The following is a 25,764-nucleotide window of genomic DNA, read 5'->3' as shown; positions in this document are numbered from 1 at the left end:
CTCGGGGAGGAGGTGCCACTGGTAGTTTCCACACTCAGATCGGCGATATAACAGCAGGGAGCAGCTACTGGATCTCATGTCTACCCAGGAAGAACTGAGGGATTTCTATGCACTTGCAGAGTTTGAGAATTAATCAATTATTGACACCTTCCACTATAGCACCTGTTAATCAAAAGGGTTCCCATTCCCTTAAAGAGCAATGGCTTCACAATCACCAGCTTTAAATTATATACTACAATGCTGAAATCTCTGGAACCAACCCTGATCCACAGACTCTATGCTGTTACTTTGCTCCTGTGTGACCCTGGACAGTGCTTCTCATCAGGTTGTTCAACTGCAATGGGTCTGCTTCACAATCAAGCTCTTAGCTGACTCCATAATGGACAAACTTTCCAGCCCAAGCCCAAGGATAATCATCACGAGCAGGAACTTTGGCTGAATTCTCGCTCTCTAACCCGATCTCCGAGACCAATTTTAACCATTGAGACCGACCTAACCAGTCCAGGCTGAGAGATTGAAGCAGAGCTGTGCATCCCACCATGTAGCGAATTTATAAACCAGGCCACTGATGGAGCTCAGTCATCAGGGTTGTGATGAGTTCCAGTGAAAAGCTGTTATGGTTTTTGATAAGGTTGAACCAAGTGGCCACACCTCCTATAGACTCATAGAATCGTACTGCACAGGAGGGAATTCAGCCCATTGTATTGTGCTGCTCTTTGAAAGAGCTATTCATCAAGTCCCATTGCCCTGCACGCTTCCCAAAGCCCTGGAAAGACCCCTTAAAATATTTATCCAGTTCCTGTTAGAATGTTACTACTGAATCTGATTCCAGCACCCTTGCAGATATTAAAATCATAATAACTCCTGCGTTTAAAAAAAAAAAAAAAATTCACCTCTCCTCTGGCTATTACCTTAAATCTTTGTCATCAGCTCACCTATTATCGTTTTTATTACAGTCCAGGTCAGGTTTAAGCCTCCAAGATGGGATGTGTAAGTAGCTGGAAGGGATTGGGAAATATCTAGTTCATGAGGTTAATTTCCTTGTGGCTCTTACCTTTACTGGGTGACATGTAGACACATTTTCTGTCCCTAGAAATGGGTCGTGGCCTCCCTGAGGCCCAGGAGACAAAATTCAGGATCGAACCATCTGACCACCTGGAACACAGAACATGATAAGGAACAGCACCATTGTGCTGAATGTCAATCTTAATTAAAATCCTTCAGGCCTTAGTGACACTTGGGAAGTATGTGGATGTATCACGAGAACAAGATTTGGATTAGGGGTGTAATCCCTCATGGAAAGAAAGCCTGGTCCCCCTTACCATCCAGGTTCACCTTGGTCACCTATGGGATTAGAACCCAGCAGGTGTCTGTATTTTCAGGAAGAGTTGGGGTTTGGGAAGTGAGGCAAGAGGGAGGAAGATGAAGAAGAATAAGGCAATGAGAATGTGGAATTTGCTCCAACATGGAGTAGCTGGGGTGAATTGCATAGATACATTTATGGGGAAGCTATATATGTACATAAAGGAGAAAAGAATAGGATATGTTGACAGGGTGAGATGAAAAGTGACGAGAGGAATCTCATGTGGAGAATAAACACCAGCATCAACTAATTGGGCTGAATGGCCTAACATACGAACATACATACATACGAATTAGAAGCAGGAAGAGGCCACATGGCCCCTCGAGTCTGCTCCACCTTTTCATAAGATCACAGCTGATCTAATTGTAACCTCACCTTCACATTCCCACCTACCCCTTATAACCTTTTGTCCCCTTGCTTATCAAGAATCTATCTACCACTGCCTTAAAAATATTCAAAGACTTTCCTTACACCATGTTTTAAGGAAGAGAGTTCTAAAGCCTCGCTGTCTTCTAGTTCTAGATTCTCCCACAAGAGGAAACATCCTTTCCATATCCACCCTGTCAAGTCTCCTCAGGATCTTATATTTCAATCAAGTTGCCTCTTACTCTTCTAAACTCCAGCAGAAACAAGCTTAGCCTGTCTAACCTTTCCTCATAAGACAACCCTCCCATTCCAGGTATTAATCTATTAAACCTTCTCTGAACTGCTTCCAATGTATTTATGTCCTTCCTTAAATAAGAAGGCCAATTCTGTACACTGTAGTCTAGATGTGGCCTCACTAATGCCCTGCATAACTGAAGCATTACCTCCCTACTTTTGTATTCAATTTCCTTTGCAATAAACAATAACATTCTATTAGATTTCCTAATTATTTGCTGTACCTGCATACTAACCTTTTGTGATTCATACGCTAGGACACCCAGGTCCCTTTGCATCTCAGAGCTCTGCAATCTCTCACCATTTAGATAATATACTTCTCTTTTATTCTTCCTGTCAAAATGGACAATTTCCCACTTTATGCTAGATCTTTGCCCACTCACTTAACCTATCTATATCCCTTTGTAGCCTCCTCAAATCCTCTTCACATCTTACTTTTCTACCTATCTTTGTGTCATCAGCAAACTTAGCAACCCTACCTTCGGTCCCTTCATGCAAGTCATTGATAAAAATCGTAAAAAGAGTTGAGGGCTCAGCACTGATCTTTGTGGCATACTTCTCATTACATCTTGCCAACTATCTGTTTCCTGTTAGCTAGCCAATCTTCTATCCATGCCAATATTTACCGCCTACACCATGAACTTTTATTTGTCACAATAACCTTTGATGTGGCACATTATCAAATACCTTCCGAAATCTAAGTACAGCACATCCACTGGTTCCCCTTTATCCACAGCACATGTTACTTCTTCAAAGAATTCTAATAAATTGGTTAAACATGATTTTCCTCTCATAAAACCATGATGACTCTGCCTGATTTCTTTGAATTTGTTTTACACGCCCTGCTATAAGATCTTTAATAATAGCTTCTAACATCTTCATTAAGACAGATGTTAAGCTAACTGGCCTGTAGTTTCCTGCTTTCTGTCTCCCTCCCTTTTTGAATAAAGGAATATATTCGCCATTTTCCAATCTAATGGAACTTCCCTGAATTTAGGATAATTTTGGAAAATTTCCATGATTATCGCCATACCTTTCTGACAAACTTCCACTATTTCCTCCCTTATGGCCTGTCCTACCATATGGTTACTGTTTGGGGGCCTGTACACCACTCCCTCAAGTGACTTCATGCCTTTAACATTTTTCAAAACTATTCATACTGCTTCTACATCCTGGTTTCCCGAACTTAGGTCATCCCTCTTTATTGCGCTAATACCATCCTTAATTAAGATTGCCACCCCTCCATCTTTTCCTAGTTTCCTGTACTTCCTCAATTTTCAGGTCCCAATCTATGTCATCCTGCAGCCACGTCTCTGTAATAGCCATCAGATTGTACATATTTATTTCTATTAGTGTTGTCAGTTCATCTGTCTTGTTTCGAATGCTACATGAATTCAGATACAGAGCCTTTTAGTTTTATCCTTTTATTATTTTTGTAGCCTCTAGCATTATCTGTTGACTTATTCTTATATCTGCACTCTCTGTATCTGTTTATCATTTTCCACATTAATACCTTTCTCCCTTGCCTTGTCTCTACTCTTTGGTTTGACACATTTTCCCAAATTTGATGCCTTACCCCACTGTTTAGTTTAAAGCCCTCTTTACTTTCCTAGTTATGTCGCTCACTAGAACACTGGTCCCATTACAGTTCAAGTGTAAATCCTCCCAGTGGTACAGTCCCCACTTTCCCCAGTACCAGTGCCAGCGCTCCACAAACCGGAACCTACTTCTCCCACACCAGGTCTGAGCCACACGTTCGTCTCTCCAATTTTGGTTAATTTTCTGTTCTGTGGATTCTATGTAATAAGAAAGGTGAGTCATGAAGGAAGGGCTGGATACAGGAGAAAATAAGACAAAAGGACTGACTGGAGGGGAGGGGAGAGAGATTAATGTACAAAATGGAGATGTGCTATTACAAAATCAGTAATGAGGTACAATGAAAGTAGTCAAGAGGTTCCAAGATGCAGAGTGCGAGTGTGAAAGGGTTCCACACTGCACAAGGATAAATACCACAAACCTGAATCGTCCATCATTCTCATTGGTGTGGAGACCAATCCACCAAAACTGATCCTGAAACCGGGAAAGCTGGAAAAGAAGAAAATGAGCTGGTCATTCCATTCACTATAGGCATCACATTTAAAAAATTCATTCTTGGGATGTGGCCAGTGCTGAGTGTTGTGGGAGCTGCACTCATCCAGACAAGTGGAGGTTATTTCATCACACTCCACTTGTGCCTTGGACAAATTTTGAGGAGTTGGGAAGTGAGTCATCTGCCACAGAATTCCCAGCCTCTGATCTGCTCTGGTAGCCATGACACTAATGTGGCTGGCTTAGTTTCTGGTCAGTAAGCTGTAATTACCAGGCCGGATTTGCTGATGGTAATACGCTAATTTCCAGTGGGTTTCTGCCTGTGTTACTATCAGAAATCTAGGCTGCTGGGTTCAAACAAGTCACATCAACTGCTCATGGAGAACGACCATTTGACAAGGTGCTGGAGAGCAGTTGGATTCAACCAGGCTTAGAACTGTGTTCCAAAAAGGAGTGAAGTTGGGGAGAACAATTTCCTTCACATCTGTTTTCGAGGTGGAAGGTACCAAAGACATTCCAGAAATAATGGAGAACCAAGGGTCTACCGAGAATGAGGAGCTTAAAGAAATCAGTATAAGAAATAGTCTTAGAGAAATTAATGGGAGTAAGTGGCAACAAATCTCCTGGGACCAGATGACCTGCATCCTAGGGCCTTTAAAGAGGTAGCTGCATTGATAGTGGATGTTTGGTTCTGATCTTGCAGAGTTCCTGAGATTCTAGACCAATTCCTAAGGATTGGATGGGAGTAAACGTAACCCACTACTGAAGAAAGCAGGAGGAGAGAAAAACTGGAACTATAGATCACTTGGCCTAACATCAGTAGTAGGCAAAATGCTGGAATCTATTGTTAGGGATATGGTAATAGGGCACTTAGAAAATCATAATATGATTAAGCAGAGTCAACACAGATTTATGAAAGTGAAGTTGTGTTTGACAAACCTGCTAGAGTTTTTTTGAGGATGTAACTAGTAAGATGGATAAGAGGGACCGAGCGGATGTGATGTATTTCAATTTTCAAAAAGTATTTGATAAGGTGCCACACAAGAGGTTATTGCTCAAAATTAGGGCTCATAGGATTGAGGGTAATATATTAGCACAGATTGAGGACTAGCTAATGAACAGAAAACAGAGAGTAGGAATAAATGGGACATTTTCAGGGTTCACAGGCACTGGTGGCGTACTGCAAGGATCAGTATTTGGTTCTAAACTATTTACAATCTATATCAATAAGTTATATGAAGGAACTGAATGTGTCTACGTCTGCTGACAATACAAAGTTAGCTGGGAAGGTAAATGGTGAGAAAGATACAAGAGGCTGTAGAGGGCCATGGACAGATTGGGTGTGTGGGCAAGAAAATGGTGGGTGGAATACAATGTAGTGAAGTGTGAAGTTATCCGCTTTGTTAAGAAAAATAAAAGAATAAAATATATTTTGAATGGTGAGAGTCTGGGAAATATTAGTATTCAGAGGGACCTAGGTGAATCACGGAGTTAACATGCAGAAACAGCAAGCAACTGGAAGGCAAATGACACGAAAGCTTTTGTTAAAAAGGGATTGGAGTATAAGAGTGAAAGAGTCTTGCTATAATTCTATAGGTCATTAGTGAGGCTACACCTGGAATACTGAGTGGAGATTTGGTGTCCTTATCCTAAGGAAGGATACACTTGTCCTAGAGGGAGTAAAATGAAGGTTCACTGATTCCTGAGATTAAGGGATTGCCTTAGGAACAGGGATTGAATAGACTAGGCCTATACTCCCCAGAGTTTAGAAGAATGAGAGGTGATCGAGTTGAAACATATAAAATTCTTAAAGGATTTGAAGGATAGATGCTGAGAAGATATTTCCTCTGCTGAGGAATCCAGAACACAGGGTGACAATCTCAGAACAGGCTGAGTCTACTGACACTGCAACTGCATCGCTTCCTGTGATGGCTTCAAAAATGCAGAAGTGGAAGAAATATTAACTCAAGCCTATGCGGTCTAGCTGTGTACAATAACGTATCTTATTTCGAGTTATTGAAGTTTGAGAAGTTAATGGTTAGTGGAGTTGAAACACTTTCAATTTTCCCAACAACTTGAAGTTCTTATAGCGAAAAAGGAAAATGCTCGAGGAAACTGTTTTCAATCAATCAACTGAATCACAGAGAAGAAAGCTGCAGTGTTTGGGCAGTTGTTATTGGAGATTCCATAGTCAGGGGGCAGGCAGGCAATTCTGTAACTGTGATCGTAAGTCCCACACGGTGTGTCGCCTCCCTGGTGCCAGGGTAAAGGACATCACGGAAAGAGTGCAGAATATTCCAAAGGGGTGAGAGAGTGAGGCAGAAGTCGTGGTACAGCAACATAGAGAGAGCAGATCCTGAGGTCCAAAGGTCAGATTTTCAGGAACTAGGAAGTTAAAAAGTAAGACCTTGATGGTAGTAATCTCTGGATTACTGCCAGTGCCAGAGTATTAGCCAGAGTAGAAATAGGAAGCTTCGCCATGTCTCTTTTTTCAGCAATACTCAAATAAGAAAATAGGGAGATCAATGCCTGGCTTAAGGCCTGGTGCAGGAAGGAGAGGTTCAGATTCTTGGGACATTGGATCAGCTCTGGGACACAAGGCACATATTCCAAAGGGATGGGTTCCACCTCAACAGGACTGGGACCGATGTTCTCCCGGGGAGTTTTACTAGTGTGGTTGGGGAGGGTTTAAAAGAATTTGGCAGGGGTTTGGGCACCAGCATATAGAAGTAGAAAAGAGGAATAGGGTGTATAATGTGAGATCATTGGACAGTACTAGAGAAAGAAATAGTACCTTATTAGATAGCAGCGCACCAAGAAGGACTATGAGGAATACAAAGACAGGATTACAATGCATGTATGTAAACGTACAAATTGTGATGAATAAGGTTGTTGAGCTACAAGCACAAATAGCTATGTGAGAATATGATGTAGTGGCAATAACAGAAATGTGGTTTAATATACAAAGATATAAAATGTTCAGAAAAGATAGAGAAGGAAAATAGGGAAGTGGGGTGGCGGTACTAATTAGGGAAGACATTGCAGCTTTGGAAAGAGGGGATGTCCTTGAGGGGGCAAGGACAGAATCCATTTGGTTAGGGTTGAGAAGCAAAAAAGATAAGATCATGATACTGGGGGTATTCTATAGGCCTTCAAATAGTTAGAGAGAGAGGAACACCGAGGAATCACAGAGATGTATAAGAACTACAGAATGGTGATACTGGGGACTTTAATTACCCAAATATTGATTGGGATAACGTTACAGTAAAATATGAAGTGGGAAGAATTTCTGAAACATGCTCAAGAGAACTTCCTTGATCAGAATGTTCTTGGCCCATCTAGAAAGAAGACATTTCTGGATCTGTTGCCAGGAAATGAGGTGGGCCAAGTGTCTGTGAGGGATCGTTTGGGTAAGAGTGATATTGTATTATAAGTTTCAGATTAGTAGCAAAGAATAGTGAGAAACAATCTAATATTGGAAGAGGGCTAATTTCAATATGATGAGAAGGGGTCCAGCCAGGGTAAGATGGAACTGGAGACAGAGAGGAAAAACTGCAACAGAACAACGGGTGACCTTTAAGGAATAGATGCTTCAGGTACAAGCCAACAAGAGTGAAAGGCAAGGGGGCCAAGAACAGGGCTTGTTGAGTGATGAGGGAGATGGAGAATATGATGAAACAATAAGGGAAGCTGTATGATACATGTCAGATGAGTTCTTCAAGTGAAAACCAAGTCAAATACAATAGGTTGAGAGGGAAGGTAAAGAGGAAAATAAGGCAGAGAGTATGAAAATAGAATGGCAGTCAACATGAAAGGAAACCTAAAATCCTTCTACTAACATGTAAATGTTAAACAGATAGTAAGAGGGGGAGTGGGTCCTATTGGGGACAGAGAGGGTGAGATATGCTTCGAGGCACAGGCTAAGGCTAGAAACTGGAGCAGTTCCTACAGATTGGAGGGTGGCAAATGTAAACCCCACTGTTTAAAAAAGGAGGGAGAGAAAAAAGAGGATTACAGACCAGTTAGCCTAACATCACTAGTGGAGAAAATGCTACAGTCTATTGTGAAAGACTTGGTAACTGAACACCTGGAAAGCATTAATGGGATAAGACAAAATCAGCATGGGTTTATGAAAGGGAAATCATGCTTAACTAATCGACTGGAGTTTTTTGAGGATGTAACTAGTAGAATAGTTAAGGGAGAACCAATGGATGTGGTGTATTTGGATTTGAAGAAGGCTTTTGATAAGGTCCCACATAATTAAAACACATGGGATTGGGGGTGATATACTGGCATGGATTGAGAATTGGTTGACAGACCAGAAAGAGAGTGTGGGAATAAATGGATCTTTTTCCGGATGGCAGGCAGTGACTAGTGGGGTACTGCAGGGATCAGTGCTTGGGCCCCAGCTATTCAGGATATATATAAATGATTTGGATGAGGGAACCAAATGCAATATTTCTAAGTTTGCTGATGACCCAAAACTGGGTGGGGTTGTGAGTTGTGAGGAGGATGCAAGGAGGCTTCACGGTGATTTAGACAAGTTGTGTGTGGGGACAAACACATGACAGATGCAGTATAACTTGGATAAATGTGATATTATATGCTTTGGTGTGAAAAAAACGGAAAGGCAGAGTATTATTTAAATGGGGATATATTGGGAAATGTGGATGTACAAAGGGATCTGGGTGTCCTTGTACACCAGTCAATGAAAGTAAACAGGCAGGTGCAGCAAGTAACTAGGAAGGCAAATAGTAAAACAAAAACAGAATTACCTGGAAAAACTCAGGTCTGGCAGCATCGGCGGAGAAGATAAGAGTTGACTTTTCGAGTCCTCATGACCCTTCGACAGAACTAGTATGTTGGCCTTCATTGCAAGAGGATTTGAGTTCAGAAGTAGGGATGTCTTACTGCAGTTATACAGGGCCTTGGTGAGGCCACACCTGGAGTACTGCATGCAGTTTTGCTCTCCCTACCTAAGAAAAGATATACTTCCCTTTGAGAGAGAGCAGCGAAGGTTCACTTGGCTGATACCAGGGATGGCAGGACTGACGTATGAGGAGAGATTGGTTCGACTGGGCCTGTATTCACTAGAGTTTAGAAGAATGAGAGGGAATCTGACTGAAATGTATAAAATTCTAACAGGGCTAGACAGACTTGATGCAGGGAGGATGTTTCCTCTGGTTGGGGAGTCTAGTAGAACAATGGGCCAGTCTCAGAATACGGGACAGACCATTTAGGACTGAGATGGGGAAAAATTTCTTCACTCAGAGCGTGGTCAACCTGTGGAATACTCCACCATAGGAGGCAGTGGAAGCTGGGTCACTGAGTACATTCAAGAAAGAAATTGATAATTTCTTGGATATTAGGGGCATCAGTAGGGTATGGAGAGAAAGCGAGAGTATGGCATTGAGATAGAAGATCAACCATGATCATATTGAATGGTGGAGCAGGCTCAAAGGGCCGAATGGCCTCTTCCCACTCCTAGTTTCTATGTTCCTATGAGTTCTTTGTATCAATGTTTACTATAAGGAGATATTAAGGAAGGAAATAAACTTTCATGGGGATCAAGCGGGAGAGTGGGATTGACTGGATCGCACTGCAGAGAGCCAGCATGGACATGATGGACCAAGTGACCTCCTTCCACGTTATAAATGGCTCTATGAATGAAAAAGGAGCAGGGCTGTGAGCAACTCGCAGCCAGTCAGCTGCGAGACATTGAGCTGGAGACATTGAGTGGTGTCACTTCATGCAGGCATTAACCTGTACTGGCTCCGGCTCATTGATAAGAGCAACCACGCACATGCTGGGTGGGCACTGCGTGTGCTGAGTGAGGATACACACCTGTTCCTGGCGCTGGGCAGGTATGCGTCAGGAATTAGAGTTCAGAATAAGGCGGCGGCCGTTTAGGACTGAGATGAGGGGAAATTTCTTCATTCAGAGGGTTGTGAATCTTTAGAAGTCCCTACCCCAGAGGGTTCTGGATGCTCAGTTGTTGAGTATATTTAAGACAGAGGTCAATAGATTTTTGGATATGAAGGGAATTAAGGGATATGGGGATAGTGTAGGAAGGTGGAGTTGAGATAGGAGATCAGACATGATCTTAGTGAATGGTGGAGCAGACTTTTAAGAGCCAAATTGTCTCCTCCAGATCCTATTTTTCATTTTCATATGTATAGTTCATCAATGGCAGAAATTTAAACTCTCATCCTAGTGTTCAAATCTCTCCGTGACCTCTCTCATACCGATCTTGTAACCTCTTCCAGCCATCCAGGAACTCTACATTCCCCCAGTATGGGCCTCATGCACATCCCTGGCCTCCTTTGCCACTCCAGTAGCGGCTGTGTCTTTCACTGTCTCGGCCTCAAGCTGTGAAATTCCTTCTCTAAACCTCCCTGCCTTTCTCTCCTTAAAGATGCTTCTTAAAACCTACTTATTTGACCAAACTTTTGGCCATATCTCAATATCCCCTTATGGAGCTTGGTGTGAAATTTTCTTCGATTAAAGCATTTTGAGGTAATTTATTAGGTTAAAAGCTCAATATTAATGTAAGTTGCTGTCATTATTGTATGGGGCTGTTTTAGTGTTTGGAGAACAATCATAAGAACATAGGAAGAGGAGTAAGCCATTCAGTCCCTCGAGCCTGCTCTGCCATTCAATAAGATAATGGCTAACCTGTACTTCAATTCCATCTGCCTGCCTTTGATCCATAATATTTGATATCTCATTCTAATAAAAACTAAAAACAAACACCAATTTAGTTTCTCTCCACTCCTGAGTTAGCATAGGAAGAGTTAGAGTTTGTGAGTTGTAAGCTTAGAGGAGGAATTTGGACGCTGAGGCCAGCTATTAAGGGTGGAAAATTATGCTTCTTAAATTCCTGATTCATCCTCCAGGGATCTATGTCAGGAGTGTTTATCCAAAAAAAAGCTACTCCCTCCTTCACTGTTTGTTAACCAATGCCAAGGAAATTGTTAAATTGTAAAAGCAACCTTTACATTCGATTTATGAATGAGCAGCTTGCATTCATTTGAACTCATTCAACCGGTTGAATGATCCTCAGCATTTTCTAGATTCTTTCTTCCCCAAACCAACAGTGTGACAGATGTTGCACATCTGTGAAAAACCACTGGAGATCATTCCAAGGAGAAGTGCAGTGTCATTTCCGAATATAAAAATCATCCAGTTGTGTGTCTGAAGTCCTACCTCCTGCAGAGTCTGTCCCAGGAAGGTCAGCTCCTCCTGGCTGTGGATGGAGGCCAAGTCCGCTCCGATCCAGGTGCATATCCGCTGGGCTTGGGGCCAGGTGGAAAGATGCTCAAAGAATTTGTACTCAGCATCCTGGAATTGGACCCACTTGTTGCTTGTAGTATCTGGGAAGAGACGGCATTGGTTCAGTTTACATCAGCAGAGTCATCCAGGATGCAAAAACATAAGTTATTCTGAAGAAATACAAAGACTAAATCAAAAATGGAAAGTTCTGGAAACACTCAGCTGGTCAGACAGCATCTCTAAAGAGAAAAAAAAGCAGAGTTAACATTTCAGGTTGACAACCTTTCATCAGAAGGCCTTTCAGAAGATGTATGGGAACACCACCCCTCCAAGCCACACACCATCCTGACTTGGAAATATATCGCCATTCCTTCACTGCCACTGGGTTAAAATCCTGGAACTCTGTTCCTAACAGCACTGTGGGTGTACCTACACCACCTGGACTGCAGCGGTTCAAGGGGGTGGTGAAGGGCAATTATGGATGGGCAATAAATGCCAGCCTTGCCGGTGATGCTTACATCTCAATAAGAAGTCTTTTTAAAAACTGGAAGAAGTTAAAGATTTAAAGGTTTATAAAAGTGGAGAAGCAGGAAAACTGTGTGGGCAAGACAAAGTTAAACTGTGAACAAAGGAGTTTCTGCTTTGTAATCCCCACTCATTTGGGTTTGTCCAGTTCAGTTGCTGGGAAGGCCAATGCAGATTGGAAAAAAAACAAACAAGACATTCAAAAAAAACCTGGAGTTCATGTTTCCCAGTTACAATATAGGGTCACACTGCTCACTCTCCTGACTTCTCTGGTACAACATTCTTGGTGGAAAAGCCAGCTGTCTCAGTATCATAAAAGCAAAATACTGCAGATGCTGAAAATCTGAAATAAAAACAGAAAATGCTGGAAAAACTCAGCAGGTTTAACAGCATCTGTGGAGAGAGAAACAGAGTTAATGTTTTGAGTTCGTATGACTCTTCATACAGACTCGAAACGTTAACTCTGTTTCTCTCTCCACAGATGCTGTCAAACGTGCTGAGATTTTCCAGCATTTTCTGCTTTTGTCTCAGTTTCACGACTGTTTTAAGTTACATTTTCTAAGTTTCAGATGGAGTGGGTGTTGGAAATCTCACCACAGCCTACTTCAATGAAAACCATGAGCTGAGTGGGGAGATTCCTGATGTAGACCTCCCAGTTCATGAGGCTCTATGCTGGGAGCACATGGTCAGAAAATGTGTCCACTTGCTCATTTTCTTGCTCTCCAGTGAAAGAAGCATAATGCAACATCACCAGGGACGCAAGGCTATTTCACCATCCATTGCATAAATCAACATAGTCTATTAAATCTGCAGGGAGTCAACCGGCTGAGGGAACAGTTGATTCCCATTTTCCTTCCGCCTTTGGCTCCCTGACTTATTCACACACTCTCCGTATCTGTCTGTCTCTCTCACTGGACCAGAGGTGGGAGGGAAAAAGTACAATGTTTCCCGTGAAAGGCTGGGGGACAAATAGTGGCAATGAGCTGGGTGAAAGGAATCCAGTGCAGGAGTAAATAAAATCAGGTCAAAATTCAACGAGTGCTAGACCCCGGTCAAACTGACCTTTAAGAAAATTTGGAAATCTCCGGAGCTTCCTGATCCTGCGCTAAAGGAAAGGCAACCCAGGGGCAGACCCTATTTGGAATAGGTTGGCATTGGGTTTGAAAGGGAGTCACCTAATTTCTTGCCAAAGTGTGGCCAATCAGGATCTGAATCTCCAAACAACTGGATGCCAACATGCGTGTGGAACTATCAGTCAGACAGTAGCAGTAATGAACAACCAACAACTCCAATCAGCTGGTTTGGATTTCCTCAGTCAAAAGAATGAAGAGCCATGTATTAACTTGCAAGAACTGGAACAAAGGATCCTTTCACCTGAAGCCCTTTTTATAATCGTTATTTTTTAAAGAATTCTAGACTGCACAAAGCGATGTGACTGGCTTCACCAATGAACAAGTCTGATGTCTTTAATAACTAGATAGGTGAACACCTTTGTTACTTTGATTTCAACCATTTGAAATAATTTTCTATTCATTTCTGATCAACATTTATCTTTCAACTAACATCACCAAAATAGGTGACCTGGTTATTATTCTCATTGCTGTTTGTGGGATCTTGTTGTGCATACGTTTGCTGCCATGGTTCCTACATTACAATAGTGATTACACTGCAAAAATACTCTGATCATGAAGCACTTTGGGATGGTCTGAGGATGAGACAGACATTATATAAATGCAAGCTATTTCTTTACTTGAAGAGAAGGGATAAGATTTTTATTATTGTTTCAAGATTTTTTCAAGTCTTCATACTCTATGGAAATGAATGGTTTCTGATTTGTCCTTGCAGGGGGCATGGTTCCTTACCATATATATTAGACCTTCTTAGCAAATGATCAAAAATATCCTCCAATTAAACATTGGTTAGAACATCGCCGTTGGGACGGATTTTCGCTAATGAGGCAAGAAGCTCGAGTTTAGGAAATTTCTCGACTTGGCAGATGTGCCTCTGCCTGCACTATTTTCACTCTGGAGAGGCAGGAGCAGGATTGAGTTGGGCTTGCTGACCCCAGAAGCAGTTTGGATGTGGCCCCAGTGGTGGGCAAGTGCTGGGGTGGGCTGGTTAGAAGGACCATCTAGTTCTCTGGGACTTCAATCCAGTTATATTAAAGGCCATTAGGCTATTTGGGGACTGTATCAACAGACATAGATAGCCAGACATCTGTTTCTCCAAATTACCTCATTATGAATGATAGGCTGAACTCCAAGACTCACTTGGGATCTTGAGAGTCTTGACAGAGTGGATGTGGAGAGGATGTTTCCACTTGTGGGGGAATCTAGAACTAGGCTTCACCGTTTAAAAATAAGGATTCACTCATTGAGTAGAAACATTTTTCTCTGAGGATCATGAGTCTTTAGAGCTCTATTCCTCAGAAGGCAATGGAAACAGAGTCTTTGAATATTTTTAAGGGAAAGCTAGATAGATTTTTGATAACCAAGGGGATGAAAGGTTATCAGGGTTAGGCAGGTATGTGGAGTGGGGATTACAATCAGATCAACCATGATCTTATTGAATGGCGGTGCAGGCTCGAAGGGCCAAGTGGCCTACTCTTGGTCCTAATTCGTATGTTTGTATGTACTAATCAATTAGTTCAGCAGGAGTCTGTTTACACAGGCTGAAGTGAAGTGTTATCTGTGATTGATTGACATCTTTATGAGATTGTAATAAGTTAGTCTTTCTTTGATCTGTTTTCAATGCCTTTATGTTTATTTGGACACAATTAAGAAGGATGAAGTTGAGTAAAGCTTCTGTTATTGAAGCTACGTAAGGAAGTGTCTGACTGACACTTTTATAGGGTTGCAGGTGCAGCAGTTTTTTTTCAAAGCAGTTTGCTAAATGGATGTTTGTTCATGATCATTTCAAGACCTGCCATTGTTATTATATGACTGACTGGGGTTCGGTCCATAGTGTATACTGGGTGAGTGGACATGGAGGGGGCATGGTTAAAACCTTTTAAACATACCTTTCAAAAATTTGCTGAAACCAGGGTATGTTCATAACTCCTCTGAGGGCCTGTGAACCGCAGGACCTCAAGAAGCTGGCCCAATTCCATGAAACATGCAGGGGGCAGGGTTGTATGAGATATCTACCCCCACACTGGAAGTGACCAGGTTGGGATTTGCTATCTGCAACCCTATCCCATGCTGATGAAAATTATTGACGCCAGGAATGGGTGTGGGAATCCTGGAATCAGGTCCCACATGCCACTTTTGAAGTCCTCCAGAATTGGCCCAACTCTGCTAACTTTGTTCAATAAATATCAATTCTACCCTCTCCCTGGTCATTGTCTGAGGCTTAACCAGACCCTGGCATCCTATTTTAACTGTGAGCTTCCAACCACATATCCCCTCCATTGCCAAGACTACTTCCTTCCATATCTATAACACTGCCAGGTCTCTGCCTTGCCTCCACTGATCTGTTGCTAAAACCTCTATCTTTATTACCTCTAGATTCGATGATTCCAGTGGTGTCTGGGCTGGCTTCCCACCTTGCCACCTTCTGTAATTTTGAGAACATCCAAATCTCTGCTGTCCTCATCCTGAGTCCCATTCACCCGTCCCTCTCTGCTCGCTAATCTACAATGGCTCCTAGTCTGGCACTGCCCACATTTAAAATTCTCATCCTTGTTCTCAAATCCCTCCATGGCCTCAACCCTTCCTATATTCTTCAACCCTTTAACCCTCTAAGATCTCTGCACTTCATCAAGACAGGCCACTTCCTAACCCTGATTTTCACTGCTCCACATGTGGTGGTCGTACCTTCAGCTGCCAAGGCCTAAGCTCTGAAATCTCCTCCCTGCACTCTCCAACTTTCTTTCCTCCTTTAAGACGTTCCTTAAAAACTAACTCACTGACCAAGATTTCCGTCACCTGTCCTCATATCTCCTCAGATGGCATGGAACCAAGACAATGCTCTTATGAAGCATCTTGGGACATTTTACTACATTAAAGTGCTATATAAATGCAAGTCGCTAATGTTCTTTATTTTCTGCAGTCAACAAGTGAAGCCACATCCACTATTTTAGCCAGAAAGGGAGAGTTATCTGGGGACAGGCCCAACGTTTCATCATCAATGTTTCTGGTTTGTGGTTGGTATAATTCACCAAGGTCTCAGCCCTAAGCAGCCCTCATCCATGTCTGAGTCAGGATGCATGACATACTTTAGTGTATCACGCTGTAGGCATGTAAGTTTCTTGTGGTTGATTGATTTACATTTTGTAGCCAAATTACAATGAATTAGAACTGAAGAGCCAGGAACATCTGCGTCAAATGCAAGGAAGTCAGGGTGAAAAACTCAGACAAGAATCAATGAGACGTGACAATTACAAACGAAACATACAATAAAAGCAACGCACAAGAAAAAGACATGAACCAAGTGTACCAAATACTTCTCTGAAACTGTTTTCAGCAGTCATCATAATGTTTCCAACAGAGGCCTGTGTCCATGTGAGAGGCCTGAGTCTTAATTTCATGGGGCTTCCCAAGAAGTGTTAATTTCTAACAATACAGAACATTCAAAGTGCTCGGGCAAATATCTTATGCAATTGATAGTGAATGGCTGATCAGCTAATGAGAGATCAACTGGTGACACTTTCCGCTTATGTAGCCCTTTACCATGTCAAAACATCCCAAAGAATTTCACACAATGAATTATTTGTGCAGTGCAGTGACTCTTGGTATGTAGGCGACATGCTAGTTATTCTACAATAGCAAGCTTTCAGAGACAGCAATCAGGTGATTGACCAACTTGTTTTTTTTTTTGATGGTATTATTTGAGGGAGGAATGTTGGCCAGGCCACTGGTAGAACTCCCTACACTCCATCGATTAGTGTCCTGGGATCTTTACCATCTACATAAACAGAGAGACAGGTGCCCCAGTCTAACACCTTACGCACACGATGGCACTTTCTTCAATGTTGCAGTGGAGTGTCAGCCTAGGCCATGAACTGGGATTCAAAAGTTAGGGGTTTGAACTCTCAGCTTTCTCAATCAGAGATGACAGTGCCTAGAAGCTGATATGTGGTAACCTTTATGACTATTGCACAATGATACTGAGAAACCTGGCCATTGATGTAACACAAAGAAGTCAGGGGCAGAATCTTCTGTTCGGCCTGCAGGGGTGGGCCCTGTACGCCGACGGGTAAAATGACGCACGGTGACATCAGGTGTGCCAACATCATCCCAACGTCACCACACGTCATTCTGATCTTTAGTTCGGCGGGCGTGCACCAGAGTTGCTTGCACGCCCGCCGAACCGTCAAAGGCCTGTTAAGGCCATTGCCAAACTAATCACAGTGATTGTCAGGGCTGCCTGTCCAACCTTAAGGTTGTCGGGCAGGCGAAGAGCCCAGGCGGCCTTCGCATTTTTCATGAAACCTCATCCACGGGTGGGTTGAGGTTTCATGAAGGGTTTATTAATTAAATAAAATTTTTCCTGAAAATTCATAAACTTGTCCCAGCTCATGTGACACTGTCACATGAGGGGACATGTCTGAATAATTTTTTTTTGCCATCTTTATAACTGAACTTAATCTCCCTGAGGGAGATTTCTGCGCTCTCTCGGGCGCATGCGCAAAAGAGCACAGGCCCCGACTCTTCCTCCTCCCCCCACCCACACAGGTAGCGTTGAGCGCTTCCAGGCATCAATTGGCCCACCCACGCAAAACGGCGGCGCACAGCCGATCGCAGACGGCGATCAACTCCCTGCCCGCCCGCGCCCACTTCTGACCGGCCCCCAGGAAATGGCCTGCTCAATTCAAAATTATAGACAACATCATTCATGTAACAAGGGCAAACGACACCTGGGATTTGTTACTGGTGGTGAATTCTGAGCCTCTCCCTTACAATACAATGGGCGGCATTTTCTGGCCCCTCCTGCCAGCGGGGTCTTCCGGTCCTGCCAAAGTCAACGGAGATTTGAATGGCTCACCACACCCACCGTGAAGGAACCTACTGCAGTGGGGCCAGGAAATCCCGGCCAATGTCTCTCAGTCATTACCCCATAACTGTGATAAAACGCAATGTACCTTCGGTGTCCTCTGGCTCTTTCACAACAGCTCCTGAGGGAAGAAGGAAGATTTGGTTAGAACAGTAGAGCTAAGCCTCGGTTATAGACCTATTAACAGGAGTTTACAGTGTGTGCTGGCGACCAAAGCAACTGCTATTATAGGGCTGTATGCTATAATGAATAAATGCCAGTGCTGTGCGTGCTAAGAGCTTTGTGGCAGATTTGGCACATTGCATCTGGAGCAGCAACAGACAAAAGAAACAGAATTAGGTTGGAATTTGTAAATGAGCTGTTAAAGCCATAGTACTCTGGATTGACTGGGGCTCCAGAGTTCTGCTGACTGGGACACCAGGTAGTACCTGTGAGGCAGGTGATTAACATCAAAGGATGGAGTTATGAGGGAAGGGGGGTCAGACTTTGCCTCTTTCACTATGAAGGGAGAGGACCTTATAAGAAAACACAAAGAAACAGGAATAAACTTGCATTTATTTGAAGCCTTATCTTGGCCTCAGGATCCCGCAAAATGCTTCACTTCCAAGGAATTACTTTTGGAGTTTGGAAGCTTATTATTTAGGTAGAATATAAAAGGAGTGGAGGTGCAGGGATGGTGTAAAATTTCCTCAGAGTTAAGATAAGTTAAATGGCTTCCCTCACCTGTATTTGTCTTGTGATGATGGTAAGTTACATGAGATTTGACTGAAATGTGTTGAAAAACTACAGTCCACCATAGGAAGTTGTTAGATTGTATTTGGAGTTTCAGTTAAAGGTCAGTTATCTAGCCTTTGCTGAGGCCTAAATCAGACAAGGGTCAGACTCCTGATGACCAAAATTCATTGAAATGTTCAAATTCCGGAATATCTTTACTAGAATGATACGTGGGATAAAGGCCTTCAGTTATAACTCAGTAAAATTTAAGGTAGTTATGGAAAAGGACAAAAATGGACCAGAAATAAAGGTTCTGAATTGGGGGAAGGCTGATTTTAATATGATAAGACAGGATATGGCCAAATTGGACTGGGAGCAGCTACTTGTGGGAAAATCTATAACAGAGCAGTGGGAGTCATTCAGAAAGGAAGTAGTGAGAGTGCAGGGCCAACATGTTCCCGTAAAGATGAAGGGTGGGACCAACAAGTCCAGAGAACCCTGGGTGTTGAGGAATGTACAGGATTAGATAAGGAAAAAAAGGGAAGCTTATGGTAGATACAGAGGGCTCAAAACAATGGAAGTCCCAGAAGAGTATAGAAAGGCGGTGGCATAGTGGTATTGTCAATGGACTGGTAATCTAGAGACCCAGGGTTCAAACCGCACCATGGCAGATGGCAGGATTTGGATTCATTAAAAATAAATCTGGAATTAAAAGTCTAATGATGATCACGAAACCATTGTCAATTTTCATAAAAACCCATCAGATTCACTAAACTCCTCTAGGGAAGGAAATCTGCTGTCCTAACCTGACCTGGCCCACATGTGACTCCAGACCCACAGCAATGTGCTTGATTCTTCATTGTTCTCTGACCAGGGGCAGTTAGGAATGGGCAATAATACTGGCCTAGCCAACGATGCCCCCAACCCACAAATGAATAAATAAAAAGTTCAGGGGGTTACTGAAAAAATAAATTAGACTGTAGAGGGGGCATGAAAAAACACTGGGGGGTAAAATAAAGGAACAACCAAAGGTGTCTTATAAGTATATTAGGGGCAAGGGGGTAACCAGGGAAAGAGTAGGGAGCAAAGTGGCAATCTGTGAGGAGCCCAAGATGTAGGTGAGATTTTACATGAGCGCTTTTAAAATAATTCATTTTCCTGGGATGTGGGCATCACTGGCTGGGCCCAGCATTTATTGCCCATCCCTAGTTGCTCTTGAGGCGGTGGTGGTGAACTGCTTTCTTGAACCGCTGCAGTTCGTGTGACGTAGGTATACCCACAGTGCAGTTAGAAAGGGAGTTCCAGGATTTTGACCCAGTTACAGTGAGGGAATATATTTCCAAGTCAGGATGGTGAGTGACTTGGAGGGGAACTTCCAGGTGATGGTGTTCCCATCTATATGCTGCTCTTGTCCTTCTAGATAGTAGTGGTCATGGGTTTGGAAGGTGCTGTTGAAAGAGCCTTGAAGAATTCCTGTAGTGCATCTTGTAAGTGGTACACACTGCTGCTACTGTGCGTCAGTGATGGAGGGAATGAATGTTTGTGGATGTGGTGCCAATCAAGCGAGCTGCTTTGTCCTGGAAGGTATCAAGCTTCTTGAGTGTTGTGGGAACTGCACTCATCCAGGCAAGTGGGTAGTATTCCATCACACTCCTGACTTGTGCCTTGCAGAGGGTGGACACGCTTTGGGGAGTCAGAAGATGAGTTACTTGTCACAGGATTCCTAGCCTCTGACCTGCTCTTATAGCCACAGTATTTATATGGCTAGTCCAGTTCAGCTTCTGGTCAATGGTAACCCCCAAGATGTTAATAGTGGGGGATTCAGTGATGGTAATACCATTGAACATCAGGGGGCGATGGTTGGCTTCTCTCTTGTTGGAGATGGTCATTGCCTGACACTTGTGTGGCATGTATGTTACTTGCTTCTTGTCAGCCCAAGCCTGGATATTGTCCAGGTCTTACTGGATTCGGACATGGACTGCTTCAGTATTTGAAGAGTCGCGAGTGGTGCGAACATCCCCACTTTTGACCTTATGATGGAAGGAAGGCTATTGATGAATCAGCTGATGATGGTTGGGCCAAGGACACTACACTGAGGAACTCTAGCAGCGATGCCCTGGACCTGAGATGACTGACCTCCAACAACCACAACTGTCTATGCGTTAGGAATGACTCCAACCAGTGAAGAGTTTTCCCCCTGATTCCCATTGACTCCAGTTTTGCTAGGGTTCCTTGATGTCACACTCGGTCAAATGCGGCCTTGACGTCAAGGGCAGTCACTCTCATCTCACCTCGGGAGTTCAGCTCTTCTGTCCATGTTTGAACCAAGGCTGTAATGAGGTCAGGAGCTGAGTGGCCCTGGCAGAACCCAAACTGAGCGTCAATGAGCAGGTTATTGCTAAGCAAGTGCTGCTTGATAGCACTGTTGATGATCCCTTCCATTACTTAAGTGATGATCGAGAGCAGACTGAGGGGAGGTAATTGGCCGGGTTGGATTTGTCCTACTTTGTGTGTACAGGACATACCTGGGCAATTTTCACATAGCCGGGTAGACGTCACAGTTGTAGCTGTACTGGAACAGCTTTGCTTGGGGTGCAGCAAGTTCTGGAGCACAAGTCTTCAGTACTATTGCCGGAATATTATCAGGGCCCATAGCCTTTGCAGTAGCCAGTGCCTTCAGCCATTTCTTGATATCACGTGGGGTGAATCTAATTGGCTGAAGACTGGCATTTGTGATGCTGGGGACCTCTGGAGAAGGCTGAAAAGGAACATCCACTCAGCACTTCTGGCTGAAAATTGTTGCGAACTCTTCAGCCTTATCTTTTGCACTGATGTGCTGGGCTCCTCCATCATTGGGGATGGGGATACTTGTGGAGCCTCCTCCTCCAGTGAGTTGCTTAATTGTCCACCATCATTCACTACAGGATGCAGCAGGACTGCAGGGCTTAGATCTGATCCGTTGGTTGTGGGATCGCTTACCCTTGTGTATCACTTGCTGATTATGCTGTTTGGCGCACAAGTAGTCCTGTGTTATAGCTTCACCAGGTTGACACCTCATTTTCAGGCCTGGTGCGCCCTCCTGCACTCTTCATTGAATCAGTGTTGATCTCCTGGCCCGATGGTAATGGTAGAGTTGGGGAGATGCCAGACCATTAGATTACAGATTGTGCTCAAGTATAACTCTGCTGCTGCTGATGGCCCACAGCACCTCATGGATGCCCGGTCTTGAGTTGCTAGATCTGCTTGAAATTAGCATGGTGGTAGTACCACACAACACAATGGAGGGTATCCTCAATGTGAAGGCAGGACTTCATCTCCACGATGACTATGCAGTGGTCACTGATACTGTCTGATACCATCATAGGTGGATGCATCTACAGCAGGCAGGCTGGTGAGGATGAGGTCAAGTATGTTTTTCCCTCTTGGTGGTTCCCTCACCACCTGCCATAGACCCAAACAAGCAGTCCTTTAGGACTCGTCCAGCAGTGGTGCTACCGAGCCACTCTTGGTGATGGACATTGAAGTCCCCCACCCAGAGTACATTCTGTGCCCTTTCCACCCTCAGTGCTGTTCAAGATGGAGAAGCACTGATTCATCAGCTGAGGGAGGGCGGTACGTGGTAATCAGCAGGAGGTTTCCTTGTCCATGTTTGGCCTGATGCCATGAGACTTCATGGGATCCAGAGTTGATGTTGAGGACTCTCAGGGAAATTCCCTCCCGATTGTATACCACCTCTGCTGGGCTTCTTCTGCCAGTAGAGCAGGACATACCCAGGGATGTTGATGGTGGAGTCTGGGACATTATCTGTAAGGTACAATTCCATGAGGATGGCTATATCAGGCTGTTGCTTGATTAGTCTGTGAGGCAACTCTCCCAATTTTGTCTTTAACCCCCAGATGTTAGTAACAAGGAGGACTTCGCAGGGTCAACAGGGCTGAGATTGCCACTGTTGTTTCAGGTGCCTAGGTCAATGCCAGGTGGTCCATCTGGTTTTAATACTTTTTTGTGACTTTGTAGCGGTTTGCTAGGCCATTTCAGTCAACCACATTGCTATGTGGTCTGGAGTCACATGTAGACCAGACCAGGTAAGGATGACATTAGTAAACCAGATGGGTTTTTACAACAATTGACAATGGTATCATGGCCTTCATTAGACTTTAATTCCAGATTTTTTTTATTATTGGATTCGAATTCCACCATCTGCCATGGCAGGATTTGAACCTGGGTCCCCAGAGCATTATCGTCTGTCCCTGGATTACTAGTCCAGTGACAATATCATTACGCCATCGCCTCCCCCACTTTGCATCTGTATTCACTATAGAGAAGGAAGATGTAGGTATAGAAATCAGGGAGGGGGACTGTGATATACTTGAACAAATTAGCATGGGGGGGGGTGGTATTAGGGGTTTTAGTGGGCCTAAAAATGGATAAATCCCCAGGCCCAGATGAGATGTATCCGAGGCTGCTGTGGGAGGCAAGGGAGGAGATTGCAGGGGCCCTGACATTAATTTTCAAATCCTTTCTGGTCACAGGAGCGGTGTCAGAGGACTGGAGGACAGCAATTGTAATAATATTATTCAAGAAGGGTAATAGGGATAAACCAAAGAACTATAGGTCAGTGAGTCTAACATCAGTGGCAGGGAAACTTTTGGAAAAGATTCTGAGGGATAGAATTAATTTCCACTTGGAGAGGCAGGGATTAATCAGGGATAGTCAGCATGGCTTTGTCAGGGAGAGATCATGTCTAACAAATTTGACTGAATTTTTCGAGGAGGTGACTAGGTGTGTAGATGAGGGTAGTGCAGCTGATGTAGTCTACATGGACTTCAGTAAGGCGTTTGACAAGGTCTCACATGGGAGACTGGTCAAGAAGGTAAGAGCCCATGGGATCCAGGGCAATTTGGCAAATTGGATCTAAAATTGGCTTAGTGGCAGGAGGCAGAGAGTGATGGTTGAAGGTTGCTTTTGAGACTGGACGCCTGTGTCCAGTGGTGTACCACAGGGAGCGGTGCAGGGTCCCTTGCTGTTTGCAGTGCACATTAATGATCTAGACGTGAATGTAGGAGGTATGATCAGTAAGTTCGCAGATGACATGAAAATTGGTGGTGAGGTAAATAACATGGAGGAGAGCCTTAGACTACAGGACGATACAGACAGGCTGGTCAGATGGGCAGAACAGTGGCAAATGGAATTTAATTCTGAAAAGTGTGAGGTGATGCATTTTGGGAGGACTAACAAGGCAAGGGAGTACATGATGAATGGTAGGACCGTAGGAATTACAGGGAATCAGAGGGACCTTGGTGTGCATGTCCATAGATCCTTGAAGACAGCAGGACAGGTAGATAAGGTGGTTAAGAAGGCATGTGGGACACTTGCCTTTAGTTGTCGAGGCATTGAATACAAAGCAGAGAGGTTATTGTGGAGCTGTATAAAACATTATTTAGGCCACATCTGGAGTACTGTGTGCAGTTCTAGTTGCCACACTATAGGAAGGATGTGATTACACTGGAGGGGGTGCAGAGGAGATTCACCAGGATGTTGCCTGGGCTGGAGCATTTCAGCTATGAGGAGAGACCAGGTAGGCTGGGGTTGTTTTCCTGAGAGCAAAGAAGGCTGAGGGGGCACTTGGTTGAGGTGTACAAAATTATGAGGGGCTTGGATAGTGTGGATAGGAAGAAACTTTTTCCCTTAGTGGAAGGGTCAATAACCAGGAGGCATAGATTTAAGGGGCAGGAGGCTTAGAGGGTATGTGAGGAATAATTTTTTCACCCGGAGGGTGGGAGGTATCTGGAACTCACTGCTTGAAAGTGTGGTAGAGACCGGAACCCTCACAACATTTAAGAAGTATTTAGATGAACATTTGAAATGCCATAGCATACAAGACTACAAGCCAAATGCTGGAAAATGGGATTAGGGTAGACAGGGGCTTGAGGACCAGTGTGGACACGATTGACCAAAGGGCCTCCTTCCGTGCTGTAAAACTTTATGTGGAGAGACTAAAAAAGTTGAGATTGTTCTCCTTAGAGCAGAGAAGGTTAGGGAGGATTTGGTAGAGTGTTTAAAATTATGAAGGGTTTGCATTGAGTAAATAAGGACAAACTGTTTTCCCTGGCAGGATGGTCAGTAATCAACAGAAATGGATTTAAGAGAATTGGTAAAACAAGCAGGAGGAGAGATGAGGAGGAGTTCATTTGATCTGGAATGTGCTGTCTGAAAGGGCGGTGGAAACAGATTCAATAATAACATTCAAAATATAGAATTAGATAAATGACTCCTCCAACATCCTCAGAGGAATTCCACAGCAGAAATACACTTGTGGGCATTGCAGAAGCAAGATCCCGGGTGGCGACTTCCTGCTACTCAGGCAAGGGGGGAGGGTCCTCTATCCCAGTGACAGACGGAAGAGACCTCCCCACCTCACCATGGAAGACTGGATGAGATTGCGGAGAAGGCCAGCAAGCATGGGTCATCCAGAGAACCCGGATGCAGTGCTGCAAGCATGGCAACAACCTTCGATGCTCCACAAGGGTGAGTAGCGTAGGTCAGTTCCCTTAGAAGGGTAGCAAATGGATAAGCATAAAGGTGCAAATGCTACACAGGGACAGCCACAACATGTCAGTGAATATGGTGGAGGCAGCCATACTGCCTTGGAAAGGAATGGCTATAGCTTTGTCAAGGGGCGTGTGCCTGACACTGCTGATCCTTACAAGGTGGCACCATTGTGGCCAATGCCACATTCATGCCATTGGCCACAGACACAGCAGCAACCATGCAAGGTGATTAGGCCTTTTGTTGCTCTAATGTAGCCATTAACATCGTTCTTCTAGGTTCCTCCAGGAGAAGGGAGCCCAGACTAGTGGTGGCGACCTGATCATCAGCATCCTAATGTCCAAGGATGAGGAGGCTCTGGGACTTGCAGAGTATCATTGTGAGTAGCCACCAAGATCTGCAGCTGATCCTTTTAAGGAGCCAGAGGTAAAGACGTTCAAGACCACAATTACTTTGATGGCTGAAAGCAAAATACTGCGGATGCTGGAAATCTGAAACAAGAACAGAAAGTGCTGGAAAATCTCAGCAGGCCTGGTATCATCTGTGGAGAGAGAAACAGAGGTAATGTTTTGAGTCCGTATGACCCTTCTTGTGAAGAA

At 43.9% G+C, this 25,764-nt stretch overlaps 1 protein-coding gene across 3 annotated transcripts in view; it reads right to left on the bottom strand.

Annotated features, from left to right (window-relative positions):
* Nucleotides 1-25,764, bottom strand: part of mrc2 (mannose receptor, C type 2) — a 263,455-nt gene that overhangs the window by 45,013 nt on the left and 192,678 nt on the right. For all 3 annotated transcript variants that reach the window (XM_041173462.1, XM_041173463.1, XM_041173464.1), the window contains 4 exons: nucleotides 17,991-18,023; nucleotides 11,318-11,484; nucleotides 4,041-4,108; nucleotides 1,055-1,155 (listed from right to left, as the gene is read on the bottom strand). In XM_041173462.1, the coding sequence (XP_041029396.1) occupies nucleotides 1,055-1,155; nucleotides 4,041-4,108; nucleotides 11,318-11,484; nucleotides 17,991-18,023 (369 nt within the window). The remainder of the gene's footprint in view (nucleotides 1-1,054; nucleotides 1,156-4,040; nucleotides 4,109-11,317; nucleotides 11,485-17,990; nucleotides 18,024-25,764) is intronic.

Source organism: Carcharodon carcharias, chromosome 23, assembly GCF_017639515.1.
Source record: "Carcharodon carcharias isolate sCarCar2 chromosome 23, sCarCar2.pri, whole genome shotgun sequence".
In the NCBI taxonomy this organism is placed as follows: Eukaryota; Metazoa; Chordata; class Chondrichthyes; order Lamniformes; family Lamnidae; genus Carcharodon; species Carcharodon carcharias.
This window is presented reverse-complemented; position numbering and strand designations above follow the sequence as displayed.